General features: G+C 40.8%; 1 protein-coding gene across 1 annotated transcript; it reads left to right on the forward strand.

Moving 5' to 3' along the window:
• The first annotated feature begins 1,402 nt into the window (after positions 1-1,402).
• nfkbib (nuclear factor of kappa light polypeptide gene enhancer in B-cells inhibitor, beta) lies at positions 1,403-13,899 on the forward strand. The gene is made up of 6 exons (XM_036580094.1): positions 1,403-2,325; positions 4,928-5,045; positions 7,017-7,221; positions 8,812-8,900; positions 10,357-10,614; positions 11,504-13,899. Exons 1-6 carry the CDS (start codon positions 1,871-1,873, stop codon positions 11,546-11,548), a joined length of 1,170 nt encoding a protein of 389 aa, XP_036435987.1. The 5' UTR covers positions 1,403-1,870; the 3' UTR covers positions 11,549-13,899.
• The last annotated feature ends 495 nt before the right edge of the window (positions 13,900-14,394 follow it).

Genomic DNA, 14,394 nt, shown 5'->3' on the forward strand with positions numbered 1-14,394 from the left:
TATTTTATTCAACAAAAACCAAAATGTGTTAGGCTGTGCCCCCCTCTTCCCTAACAAATTTCAAAGGGATGTTATTAATGTTCATCTCTGATTAGCAACAGTTTAATTTTCCAACTTTGCTTCCAAGAGAACTTGACTCCAAGCTGGACTACAGGGTTATAGCCTGGCATCCCAGTGTCCCCTTAGAGGAGTCCCAGAAAAGAGGCCTTAAATAAAGACTGCATAAATACACTTTGCCTCGGGTGTTGGGTTTCCAAAAAACACCTTGTATCGTTTAGTGTACTTGCTTTCAGATGTCTACCGCTGTGGCTAAATTTCAGATGACTTCCTATTATACAACCCTATTTCCAAAAAAAGTTGGGATGCTGTGCAGAATGTAAATAAAAATAGAATGCAATGATCTGCAAATCATGTAAACCATATTTTTAAAGGAAAATACTCCAAAGACAACATATCAAATGATGAAACTGAGAAAATGTCATTGTTTTTGGAAACTATATGCCCATTTTGAATTTGATGCCAACAACATGTTCCAAAAAAGCGACAGGGGGGCCTGTTTACCACTGTGTCATCACCTCTGCTTTAACAACACTCTGTAAGCGTGTTGTTAACTGAAAGAGACACTGCTGTAGTTTTGAAAGTGAAACGTTTTCTTGTTCTTATTTGATACAGGATTTCAGCTGCTCATTCTTGGGCTCATTTGTCGTATTTTTCATTTCATAACCCTCCAGATGTTTTCAGTGGTGACAGGTCGGGACTGCAGGCAGCCCAGTTTAGCACCCGGACTCTTTTAGTACAGAGCAATGCTGTTGAAATACATGCAGAATGTGGTTTGGCATTGTCTTGCTGAGATAATCAAGGCCTGCCTTGAAAAAAGACGTCATCTGGATGGCAGCAGATGTTGCCAAAACATATATATATTGTTCAGCATTAATGGTGCCTTCACAGTTGTGCCCATGCCATGTGCACTAATACACACCTTGGGGGAAAAACGTTTTTGTTGTTGTACTGTTTGACCTTACAACACCTGATATGTATCTATCTGCCATAAATGAAATAAAAAAATATGTTTTAGGTTAAAATCTGATCTCAAAACTGTTACAACCACTGTAAACAATTCTGACATAGCTAGCTAGCTGGTAAGCTTCTCTAGAACAGGTCATCACAACAAACCCATCGCAATGAATTAGTTTAATGATTTTATTATCCAAAATTAGGAAATAATAGGAGTAATTCCCCCTTTAAAAAGTTTTAGTAGACAGGAGCGTCTAAATTTGTGCCATATATTAACTAAACCTTTAAAAACTACATAATTTAGCCAACGTTAGCGCCACCAGCGGGCCGTTACTAGGCGACCTTACGCTAGTGCACTATGTAGGGAGTAGGGTGTAGGGTGTAGGGAGTAGGGAGCCAAATGAGACGCACTTGAAACTAAATCCCCAAACGAGCTGGTCCGGGCTGGGAATTCCCCTGGAAATCACCTACACGGGCAGCCAATTGCGAGAGGTTTTTTCTGGAAGCTCGGAGGGTGGCCAGTCGTGCGAGCCGTGCTTTAAAAAAAAACTGGTTTGTTTTCTAAAAATGGTGCAGACACGGACATGGAAACGGGATTTAATGGCGGGGCGACGGCGCCTGGTGTTGTTGTGGTGAGGGGATTTGATCAAGGCCCCGAAAACAAAACGGTCCTCTAGAGGCGAAGCTAAGCTGAATCTCGGGTTAGCCGATTAGCTCGTTAGCTGCGTGGCTAGCAGCGCTTTCCGTTATAACGTAAGTAAACGAGTTCGTCCGTTGGCCGTTGCGACGGGGAGCGAAGCAGGCGGCTGGAATAACAACGCACTGGCGCTTTTTACAGCTTCCTAAATGGTAATAAATGGAGTGGGCACATCAGCGGTTCTCCCAGGATCTCCAGAGCGGTTGCGGAAAGCAGGATGGCCGGCCTGGAGCCGAGCAGGGACGCTCGGAGATCCACCCTGAGGACTGGTGCGACAGCGGGCTGGACTCGTTCCTCGACGCCGAAAGCGAGAGCGTCCCGGAGCGGCCGTGGACCCGCGGTTTCCCGCTGGACTGCGGAGGAGCCACGGAGAGCCAGACCGGGGAGTGCATGTCTCTGGGCGGAGGGGAAAGGCTGGACTCCGCTATCGGGGACTCCATAACAGACGAGGCGGCGGTGGAGAGTCTGTCGGCCGGGATCAGAACCGTGCTGCTGGGGGAGGCCGAGGAGAGAGAGGGGACAGCGGGAGGAGGAGGAGAGAGAGCCGGGGAAGAGGAGCAGATGAGTGAGGAGCTCTGGAGGACTCTGAGCTTCGTGTCGGAGGACGGAGACACGTAAGTACACGGACAGATAGACAGATTGGTTATCTGTCTGTCTGTCTGATCTATCTATCTATCTATCTATCTATCTATCTATCTATCTGTGTCATTATTTTTCTGTCTGTTTGTTTGTCTATTTATGTTTATCTGTCTCTCTATCTGTCTATCAGTATCTATCTATCTATCTATCTATCTATCTATCTATCTGTGAGACAGTTAGATAAGAAAATAGATGGAAGGATAACATGATGCTTTTTATCAATAATCTTCCCCAAAAATTATTTTGTGTCGACACTAAACCATAAGCGATTCGGCCACCTGTTGACCTAAAAAGTACGTATTGATACCAACATTAAGTTACTGAATAACAGACTTGACGTCTCGAGTTTCGAGAGTCATTCTTTTATGTAAGTCATCTGCTTTTATCCCGAGGGAATCTACCTTACCGACATAAAGACTGGATGAAAAACCTTTGTTTCTGGATCTGGAGCAGCGGATCTCAGCCCTGATCGTGGGAGTAGCTGCCCTGCATATTTCTGTTTTTCCTGCTAAAACCCACCAAACCCACCTCATCAGCCACTTCAGTCTGTAGTCAGAGAGGCTGGTGGCTTTCGTTGCTTTGGCAAAAAGGGTGAATCTGACTGACGTGCGCCATAACCGACCACAGATTGCCGTTTTTGAGCGACTTGTAGTTGCAGGAGATTCTCAAAGCTGCTATAAAAAAACCAGAACCACAGAAAAAGTGGTGTGGCCGCGGGCAAACACGCGAGCGTGTCTCGATTACAAGCCTCTAAATGCTTCAAAGCAAAGTCTCTGAAAGGTTCATTGTGACGGTGCGGAGGCTTGGTAACTACCTGCAAAAGTCGGTGTCCCATTGGACAGATAAAAAATTGATGCTGGGAAGTACATGATCACAAAAATTCCACCTTTCAAAATCCCACCTCAGTGTCTAACCCTCTGTCTTGCATGTTTAATGGTTTCCAGCCCACTTCAGTTCAGCAATGGTTTGTTAAGTACCATCCTCAGACATTTTGCCCACTGAGGAACACAGAACGACAGAGGCGGCTTCTTTACAAGCCTGATTTGAAGTAGACAGGAAAACATTAAATGTGCAGGACAAATATTGCTGGAATTGCTGTAGAAAAACAGTAGAGCCTTACAACACATAACTGCTTATTCTAACAGTACGTAACATATCGTATATATCGTATTTATAGAATTATGTATATATATACAAATATATTATTCATAGATATATTTTGAATTGTGTATATATTATTCATGTAGGTATATATTTCATAGGTCATATTCATGCCTGTTATTGCACATTTGCACTGTCCATTTTTCACTATTTCTACTGTTTGCTAACTGTGTTTCGTTGCCTTGTGCTTGTACTGATCAGTGACGGTAAAGTTGAATCTGTCTATCTAATGGGAAACAGTGCTCTAGGGTAAAGGTCTGCACTCCCACAGGACCTGCAGGACCCACCACAACATCTTGCAGCGCGAGACTAACTTTCAGGGTTGTGTGCGGGAGCGGACGGGAAACCACGCATGAAGAGAAATCCTGCAAATAAATGAAGAGCCTAAATACAGTTGAACGATCACTAAATAACGTATATAAACAATACGAAATGATAACAGTAAAACAGTTAATGAATTAATGAAGTCATTCTAAAGAGTTGCGAAGAAACCAGCACAAAAAATAACCGCTCTGTGGTTTAATTCCTGCTCTGTGTTTACAGGGAATAAATGGCGTTTGAAGTTAGTCACAGTGAGTCTGATGACCACGACTGCTATATTATTTCAGCAGAGGAAAATGTGTTTGTGACTAGACTGTGTCAAGTACTGGATGTCAGTTCACCTGTGTGGGCAGGAGTGGAACAAAACATTTCGATTGCGGGTGGGAGCAGGACAAAACATTTAGATTGCGGGTGGGAGCAGGACAAAACATTTAGATTGCGGGTGGGAGCAGGAGAAAACGTTTAGATTGCGGGTGGGAGCAGGACAAAACGATGGCAAATCTTGTAGAAGTGGGACTGAAAAAAACAGTTTAAAGCCAGTCCAGCGCAGACCTCTACTCTAAGCTTTCCTAAAACTGTTTTCAGTGTATCGTGTAACAGTGTGCTTTCTATAAAAGGCTGATGTTTTTTAAGGCCCACTTGATTCTTTATTAGATATGTAGAGCACTATTTGAGTGTAGAAGCTTTTATTTTGTGATCTTGTTTTCTGATTATCAACACTGTTTTCTCAAATTCCCATTTAAACATTGGATAGCAAGATATTTAGCTTCCCTAAATGAACATTGTGCAACTGAATTTTCTATGAAAAAAACTTGCAAATGCTTTGTGTTAAAAATGATTGAAGATACATGAAACTACAGTATCACATGTAGTAATCCTACACACTGCATCATCATGAATGCCCCGAAAATGTCCATATGTGGGAATAAATGCCACTCCAATTCTGATGTCTACTCTTAGGGTTTAGTGCTGATGGTATTGTTTTTGGCCTGCTGAGATAAATCCAGTTGCATTAGATGGAATCAGTGGGTTTTACCTGGTCTGCTGTTTTTCTTTTGTGTCTGCTGACCTCTTGACCTTTGGCTGTTCTCGCAGTGCACTGCACCTGGCGCTGATCCATGAGCAGTGGGGTTTCGTTCAGTACCTGCTGGATCTCATCTCTCTCAACCGCACCTGGACACCTTACCTGGACATCCAGAATGATCTTGGACAGGTCAGCTGAACTTCACAGATACACATGTATTAGGGTTGCATTTACATGTCGCTGTTGTCAGAAGAAAAAACCTCCAAAATGGAAACTTTACAGGAAAAGGAAAAAACATACTTTACTTTTAAAGTAAGTCAATGGAACCAGACTTTTTTTCCAAGCCATTTTTGGCTGTTTCTTTATTCCATTCATCATGAAATTTACACACAATGTAAAGGCCAACAGGTATTTTCAAATTATGTCCAAAACTGAAAAAAAGTCAAAAATGGAGATACAAGGTTTTCTTCAGAGAACAGCGATATATTGTGATTGCACTGCTGGGTCTTGCTGTTGAAATATGCTTTGCTTTACATGCTGGTGAACTATTAATGTGAGATTATTAAAGATTAAAGACTGACTGACGTATCTTGATCAAAGTTGTTTCCGATTGCTGAATCACATGAATCCCTTCATTCATCAAAACATCTACAGATTTGCTGAGGATGCTCACAACAAGGCTACAAAGGCTAGTTGACAAAGTTGATCTGTTGTTTAATTAAAGGGGAATTCTGCTAATTTTACCACCTTTCCATAATTGTCCCTTGAATTTACAGTGGTGGTGATGGGTCTCGATATCTACAATGCAGATATATATTGTATTTACTGTTTAAAACCACTGGTGAGCCACTAGTTTGTAATAGTAAACGTAGTGATGAATAAAAAAAATATATATTTCAAAAGTGTCTCAGGCATCAGGTAGTATATTTGTAACCATTTTATGTAACAACTGTCTGTGAAGGAACTTTTAGAGGCATTAAACTCTTCAGACGTCTGGTTCCCATCACCATCACTGTGAACAGTTCTGAGCATTTCACATCAAACCACTCTGAATGACTTTGTTTACTTCTTATTGGTGGAATTCCCCTAGAAAAAAACAGTAGTGCTCTATAACCAAATATGATACATTTACACTATTTACACTACAGGAAGTGTAGGGACTGGCATGGCTTGTGTTGTAGCCTAAACGAAGATATCACTACTTGCACTGATAGAAGTTAAAAAAAAACGAAATCTAAATGATAGTCGATAAGTTGATCTAGAAATAACCAGTTGCGTCCCTAAACAGAGTCATTTGTTAAAGTTGTGCATATTAAAGCCTTTGGCGAAGTCAGAAGCTATCACGATAACCGTTAACAGTGATAATAATAGTCTTTATTAATATAGCACTTTTCATACTGAAAATGCAGCTCATGTTGATTTACAGTAAAAACAACAAAGAAAGAAGATTAAAAAAGGTAATATATTAATAACAGGTAGTATAGTGAAAAGGTACTAAATTAATCATACGTACTATATTAAAAAGGTACTATATTAATAATAGTATATTAAAAAGATACTGTATTAATCATAGGTACCATATTGAAAAGGTACTATACTAATAATAGGTACTAAATTAAAAAGGTATGCTATTAATAATAGGTATTATATTAAAAAGGTACTACATTAATAATAGGTAGTATATTAAAAAGGTATTCTATTAATAATAGAAACTATATTGAAAAGGTATTATATGAATAATAGGTAGTGTATTAAAAAGGTACTACATTAATAATAGGTACTATATTAAAAAGGTACTATGTTAATTAGGTATTATACTAAAAAGGTACTATATTAATAATAGGTATTATATTAATAATAGGTACTATACTGAAAAGGTACTATATTAATAATAGGTATGATATTAATAATAGGTACAGTATTAAAAAGGTACTATATTTATAATAATTAAAAATTAAGGTGCACTAGATCAACAGTAGTAGACATCCACTCGGTTGGTTAATAGATGGTATATTGTGTAGCCCTTCTCCACAGACACTTGTCCTCTGCCTGACAGGTCTACCTTTTTCTTCATTTCTTCTACTGTTTTTCTTTTACTCGTCTTCTCCTGTCCCTGCTGCTTATTTCCTCCTCTCTTTCTCCACACTGTCTCTCTCTCAGACGGCTCTGCATCTGGCAGTGATTGTGGACCGAAGCCAGTGTGTGTCTGTGCTGCTGGAGGCAGGGGCGTGTGCGAAGCTTCAGGAGAGAGGAGGACACACCCCTCTGCACCTTGCAGTGAGAGAGCAGCGCACGGAGTGTGTGAGAGCGCTCACGTCCTGCACCTGCACTGCGCCAGAACACCTGAACATCGCCAACTATGCAGGTACATGCACACCTGTGAATATCTCGCTTGAACATAATCTGTTCAGGGAAGATTCATTAAGCAAGAGCTGCCGTGTCAAAATATTTCCAGGAATGCAGTCACATGGTTTTGGCGAGAGGGAGAGAGGACTCATTCATGGCCATGGAAAATTCTGCCAGTTAGTCCAAACTTTAGTGATAATTTTTACTCTCTTTATGATTACAGTGAACTGGTAGCCATTTTTTTAATTGTTACACTCTAAGAAAAAAAGGGCACTACCCCTCTTATCCCTGGGGTGGGTCCCTCGAGGGTACATCTCAGTACCTTTAGTCAGGGAACATCATTGTACCATAATCCATTGAGATGTATTTCTAAGTCATATTGACTCCACACACCCCGTCTCGTCTCCAGGCTTTTTGTTTTATTGTTCTGTTTTAAAACATTAGGTTATGAAAAGATACAAATACGAACTTTATACCTGGGGAAAAAACTTATTTAAGGTTCACAACTGGACCTTAAAACCACTGTTATGCCTTTGAGGGAACGTTTACATTTTTTGTACCTTGATGAATGAAAAATGTACCTGCACAGAACCTTTATTTCTAACAATGAAGGGTCTTGTGAGTATTTTCAGCATGAAAAGACATTTTCTGATTAGCTAATTTTAAGAAACAACTGTTTTGTTTGGCTGTTCGATCAGCCCTCTGCCCAGTCCTTCTGCATAGGCTGCTGCTGTTGCCCTGTTGTACCCCCCCGCCTTGACTTGAATAGGCATGCACCTTTTTGGTTTACCTCAAATGTAGTCTTTGATTTAAAGCTACACTATGCAAGTTTTGGGAATTTGGAGACCTCTCTGGTGGAAATGTGTAATTGCACACCGTTTTATAATGTGGGTTGTGCGTCGGACCCCTTCCCTCAGCAGATGAGTCTGATGATTGTGAGTGCATTGAAAGACAATTCAAAGAGAACTCAGTCAAAACTACAATTAGCCTGACTACATGTCTTTGGACTGGGGGGAGGAAACCGGAGAACCCGGAGGAAACCCACACAGACACAGTGAGAACATTGAGAACACAGAACAGTGAGAACTCCACACAGAAAGGACCCTGGTCGCCCAGCTGGGGAATCAAACCCAAGTCCTTCTTGCTGTGAGGCGACGGCGATACCCTACCCCTATAATTTAACAAAGAAATTTAAACATGTTTCTAATTTCACTTCTCCTCTATTCCTGTGGCCTTTAAAACAGGTTTAAGAGTGAAAATGTCTGTGTTTTGTCATCGTATTGTGGCGTTTGTATAGCAATACTTATCGTGAAATAGCTGCCAATACCAATACCTGATACTGTGTTTCATTTGGAAATAGGTGGCAGTACAGAAGGAAAACATGCTATGATTTTAGATTTGCATTCTTTCTAACACACTCATCTGCTGATTCAACCCCAACAAATCTAATCTCTGTCACTTGACATTGACTCACTCGACTGGTGAATAATGTAGGGAATTTTGTTTGTGATTCCTTGGGAGTACATGTTGTGTCATCTTGGTATCTGCTTCACTTGTAATTTTACTTTTTTGAAGATCTCTCTCTCTTTCTCTCATTTTCTCTCTCTAGGAGTGAGTGCTCTCCATTTGGCGGTGCAGAAGGGCCGGTGCGATATCATCAGCATGCTGCTGGAGGCTGGAGCTAACGTGAACGAGAGGGTGAGAGATGAGGGCTGCGTCCCATATCGCTCCCAGCAGTGTCTTGTTTCAGCGAAAACACAGCCTCATTTGCTGATAAGCTAAGTGTAGCCTGTACAAATGAGTAAAGAGGATTTCATATCAACATATCAAATGTTGAAACTGAGAAATTTTATTGTTTTTTGAAAAATATATGCCCATTTTGAATTTGATGCCAACAACACGTTCCAAGAAAGTTGGGACGGGGGCTCTGTTTACCACTGAGTTTCATCAACTCTGCTTTAACAACACTCTGTAAGCATTTGGGAGCTGAGGAGACACTGCTGTAGTTTTGAAAGTGAAATGTTTTCCTGTTCTTGTTTGATACAGGATTTCAGCTGCTCGACAGTTCAAAGTCCCCTTTGTTGTATTTTTCATTTCATAATGCGCCAAACGTTTTCAGTGGTGACAGGTCTGGACTGCAGCCAGGCCCAGTTTAGCACCTGGACTCTTAATACAGAGCAGTGCTGTTGAAATACATGCATAGTGTAGTTTGACATTGTCTTGCTGAGATAATCAAGGCCTTTCCTGTAAAAAAACGTTGTCTGAATGGCAGCAGATGTTGCCAAAACATGTATATATTATTCAGCATTAATGGTGCCTTCACAGATGTGCACGTCACCCATGCCATGTGCACTAATGCACCCCTATACCATCATGGATACTGGCTTTTGAACTGTGCACTGATAACAAGCTGAGTGGTCTTTAGCCTGGAGGACACAGTGTCTGTGATTTCCAAAAAGAACTTAAGATTTTGATTAATCTGACCACAAGACACTTTTCCACTTCCCCGCAGTCCATTTAAATGAGCTCTGGCCCAGAGAAGGTGTCAGCATTCATGGTTCCTGTTTATGTACAGTTTCTTCTTTGCATTTTAGAGTTTTAACTTGCATTTGTGGATGCAGCGACAAACTGTTTTCACAGACAGTGGTTTTCAGAAGTTTCCACTGCAGAAAAATACAGTCTAACCGAATAACTGAATTATCTGCTTTGAAAGGCGGAATTTTAAAAACCCTGCTACTGCAGCCTCCTGCACCAGTTATGGACTTTTACTTTCACTATAGTTGGTGTCCTCATGCTTTCACCTCAGTGGCTCTCTTTAGCTTATAATCACAGCAGGAGATCATCCACGTGGGGATTTTATGGTGAAGTTGCATCAAAACAGGTCTGTGTACCTGGTTTAAACATTGTGTGCTTTTGAGCTTGCTTGATATTTTATGCTGAGTGCCTCCTGGTGGATTTAGGAGATGTAGCATTTAGTTTTTTTTTTTTTTGAAATTTTTGAATTTGAATATTTGACAAAAAAGTAGAAAGTTTGAAATTGATTTCTGATCCCGTCTGACGGCCCTAATAAACAATATATTGTGAAGTCTATAAAAGTCATACCTTAAGATACCTCTGTCTCTTTCTGTTTTTCTTCCTCATTTTCTGTCTGTAGGATCAGGGTTCTGGACGGACCCCGCTGCACTGGGCAGTGGAGTCTCAGAGCAGTGCTGTAGCCGAGCTCTTGCTTAGAGCTGGAGCCTCTGTGGATCAGCGCTCTTATGCCGGACACACGCCTCTGTACTGCGCTCTCTACAGGCCCAACACAGAACTGCAGGCTTTACTGAAATCTGCCGCCACCTCCACCCTAGAGGAGGAGGAAGAGGAGGAGGAGTATGATGATGAAGAGGATGAGGAGAGAGAGAGTGAAGAGGTGAGGAATCCTCAGCCCCCCCACGCCCACACCCCAGAGCTCTGCATGCAAGTCTGAAACTTGAACCTGACCCTCAACCAGAGCAGCAGTTGTCTGCACCTGTACAGATACATGAATGTACTTGCTGCACCATTTAAGGTGGAATGGGGAATTTAAATAAGAAAAATAAGCCTTGTTTAATTGTGGCTCATACGTGCTTTCTACACACTGTTGAAACAAGGCTGGAATTTGGAAAGTATTACAGTCACTTACGCTTCAGTACCAACTGGTCCACGGCTTGTTTGACGCACAAAGCCCTGAGACCGCGGCCTTATCTGAGGCAGCTGACCGAGTAAGGTGGCTTCTCAGGCTTCTCTAGAGTGGACAGTGAGTGGACACAGAAGCACAGCAATCAGTCTGGTGTTGATAGGCTAAACCTAACTCCAAAAAATCAGCCATTCCTTTATGTCTTCCACCTTAAAACAGAGTGGACTACTCAAGGGTCATCAAGGACGATCAAGATATCTGCTGCGCTTTCATTTTCATTTGAAACACGACACGACTCAGCTATTCAGCGAAATAGGGTAGTTTGTTTGTTTTTACATTGCAGTATTTGTGCTTCATTGTGGCAGAAATCATACTGGAGGCAGAATCTCAGCGGGTAAACTGGCTAAACTGATATACTGGCCACTTCTACTTTTAGTTTTAAAATTAAGTCATGGAGCTTTTTTTTTTTTAAAAAAAAAAACACTTTACAAAGTCAGGGCCATTTTATTTGTCATGTTATATGTGTCACTGTCCAGTTGTACATTGTACATTTCTGAGTCTGCAGTTTGTTGTTGTGTGAAGTTTCTGTCTGTTTATGTCATGCACAAAAAGCTCATGTCTGCTTATTGTGTTTCTGTTACAGGAGGAGTTTGATGATGTTATCATCAATGGACAGCGAGTGCTGTAACTGGACATCGTGAAAGGGCTGTGGGGTACTTATTACAGGGACTTGGTTCGAGTACATTTGTGTGTATGTAACTTTATTAATGCTGGTACTTTTTGAACTTGCAATGCTGCAAGTCTACGTAGTGTGTGTGATTTTTCAGAGCTGTAAAATTGCTGCAACCAAAAGATTTGAAATTGAACTGCTGAAGTGTTAACATCAGTCAGGTGACTCTGTGGCGTAAGCTTACTTTCGGACTCCAATTACACTGTCTGTAGGGACTGCCCTTATAAGTCCTGTTGGTTAAGTCTGTGCTAAAAGCTGCAGCGTTTCAGCATTTCATCATTTCACAAGTATGTTTAACACTCTGGATTGTACTGTACATTTTAGACCTTTTATTATTTAAAGTAACAGCATCTACAGAATGCCATTTACTGTTGTATTTTTAAACCCTGCCTTATGTACGAGCCAAGCTCTTCAAGCTAAAGGCAAAATGGTGGCAGCTCTTCGCTTTTTTTTTTTTTCTTTAATTCTATTTTAGCTCTTCAATCTGATTATTCAACCATAGAAAAATACATTGTATCTGCTGGTGGTGGTGCTTTTTAATAGTATCTAAAAGTGATGTTACCACAAAATGGTTAAAGATCATTTGAAAGCTAGTTTCTCTACAGCTTATCGTGACCAAACAGTGGTTCTCAGTTCTGCACTACACAGATTTATGATTATAACCCACTTGGTTGAACCCAACACGTCTATTGACTAAAGCAATAGCTCAGTGAAAAATCTAATTTCCTATTACCCCAAATGAGTAGTCTGTCATAAGGACATCACAAGTCAAGTGTGATCCCCACTGATGCCACAGTCATCTGTGGCCAGGACTCCAAGAGAACATAACTGGTTCTTTTCCTCCGGGTCCGTAGGTTGGTTATCCCTCTCCCCCTATCACTCAGCGCAGTGCTAGCCAGCATGGGCGTCTGTTAGCCAAACCAAATTAACAGTCTTCATTCTCCTCCAAGCACGTTGAACTGTCCACTAGACATCGGCAATGTGGCGATATTTTATCATGATAAGCTTTTATAAGCTGTTCTATATATTTATATTTATAAGCTTATTCTATACACCAGGCCTGTCAAACTGGGGACCTTCCGGGTCAGAGTGCTGCAGAGATTAGCATTTACCTTCACCTAACGCTCTGAATTCAGTTCATGAAGGCCTTGCTGATTAGCTGGTAAGTTGAATTAGGTGTGTTTAATGAAGTAGATTGATGAAGTCTGCAGCGTTTTGGCCTGCAAGGACTGGAGCCTGACACGTGCTATAAACCATCAGTACGTAGAGAACACTAACAAACTTAATGTTTCATTAAAAAGAGGAAAGGTTGAATAAAAATCGTTGTATTTATAGTTTTGATAGTATATTGTTAATGTGGGGATTAAAACAAAAAAAGTTAAGCCATCATAAGTTTTGCAGTGGAGTTACAAAGCTTATGTAGCTCATAAGTAATGCAAGCAGAGTAATGGACTAAGATACGTTTCATAACTAAAAACAGCAGCAGTAGTAGTGCTGTCCATTTGTTCATTGCTTGCATGTTACTTTAGCCTCATAGCTTCAGTTTAAAACTAAAGAAGCAAATATGTCTTGGCTGTTTGACTATATGTGGGGTAGAAGAAAATTTTGATTTTATTCTAAACTATTGCTTTAACAGTAATGTTGGTGCAAAGCTTCAGAGCCCTGAGTAAAAGGTAAAGAAGGCACCATACAAGACGTGTCCACTACACTGTACATTTAGGAGAAAATAATAACAAAGTACTTGACAATTTGATCATATTTCCCAGTAATGCTAACGGTGCGGGCAGTTTTTTTTTCCTTTCTGTGTTAAATCTGATCCTATGCTCACTTTCATTTGATATTAGCAACACTACCATTTCTGGGTTGAGCATTACTTGTCAATTCTGTCATCATGTTGGTGGAACTTGCCGTGTTGTAAATGATATGGGGTCAGCTTTGGTGTGTTTCTGCCCTTAGATCAGTAGAAAATGTCTCTCTGGAACGTGATTTAAAGAAAGTGGATGGACAGAAAGTGGAACGAGAAGGATGGATATGAGTGAGGGATGAAAAGTATGTTAGAAAGCCAGTGGAAACCAGTGCTGGTCCATATTCAGATAATTTTCAGTTATCTCTCTGTAAGCTGTAGTTAAAATGATGGAATACTGATAACCTGTGCATAACGATACAAGCTGAGGAACAGCAGCTGTGTGGGCTTCACCTTTAGACTTTTGCTTTGTGTTTCCTTCTCTCTCTTATCTGGGGATGGGTGGTGGCTGAATATGCTGTAGAATGCTTGAAATTGAGCACAAATACAGTAAGATTAAAACAAATGGACGTGCGAGTCAAGTTCTTTCTCTCACATACAGAATGACTGATTCCCATGACTTTCTTTGGAGTGGAGCTGTGTGGTTTCTTAACCTCTTACATAGAATACATAATGATAAACAAATTACCATTTAGTTCATGGTGGTTACTGAATAAGAAGCCTGGTGTTGGTTGGGTTGAAAACAGCCAACATCAGGTATGTGCATTCTGTTTAATGAACAGATATCTGGTTAACTGCAAGGGAAATGAAACAGACCTTGGTTAAAAGTTAGCAAAGGACTGTAGGCCTACTTTTTAGATTATATCGCTGGAGGATAAAATCTGAATTTTATTATTCAGTAATAGCCGAGAGAAATCGGTAGGTTTTCTTTCTTGGAGCTGCCTCTTCAGAGGAATAGTCATAGATACACATTCCTAGATGCCGCGTTGGGTCCAGCCAGGCACGTCAACGGCGCTGCCATTTTGGGGCAGTCAACATCGCTGCTGGACTGCATTCAGTA

Source organism: Colossoma macropomum, unplaced genomic scaffold, assembly GCF_904425465.1.
Source record: "Colossoma macropomum unplaced genomic scaffold, Colossoma_macropomum, whole genome shotgun sequence".
NCBI classification, from domain to species: domain Eukaryota; kingdom Metazoa; phylum Chordata; class Actinopteri; order Characiformes; family Serrasalmidae; genus Colossoma; species Colossoma macropomum.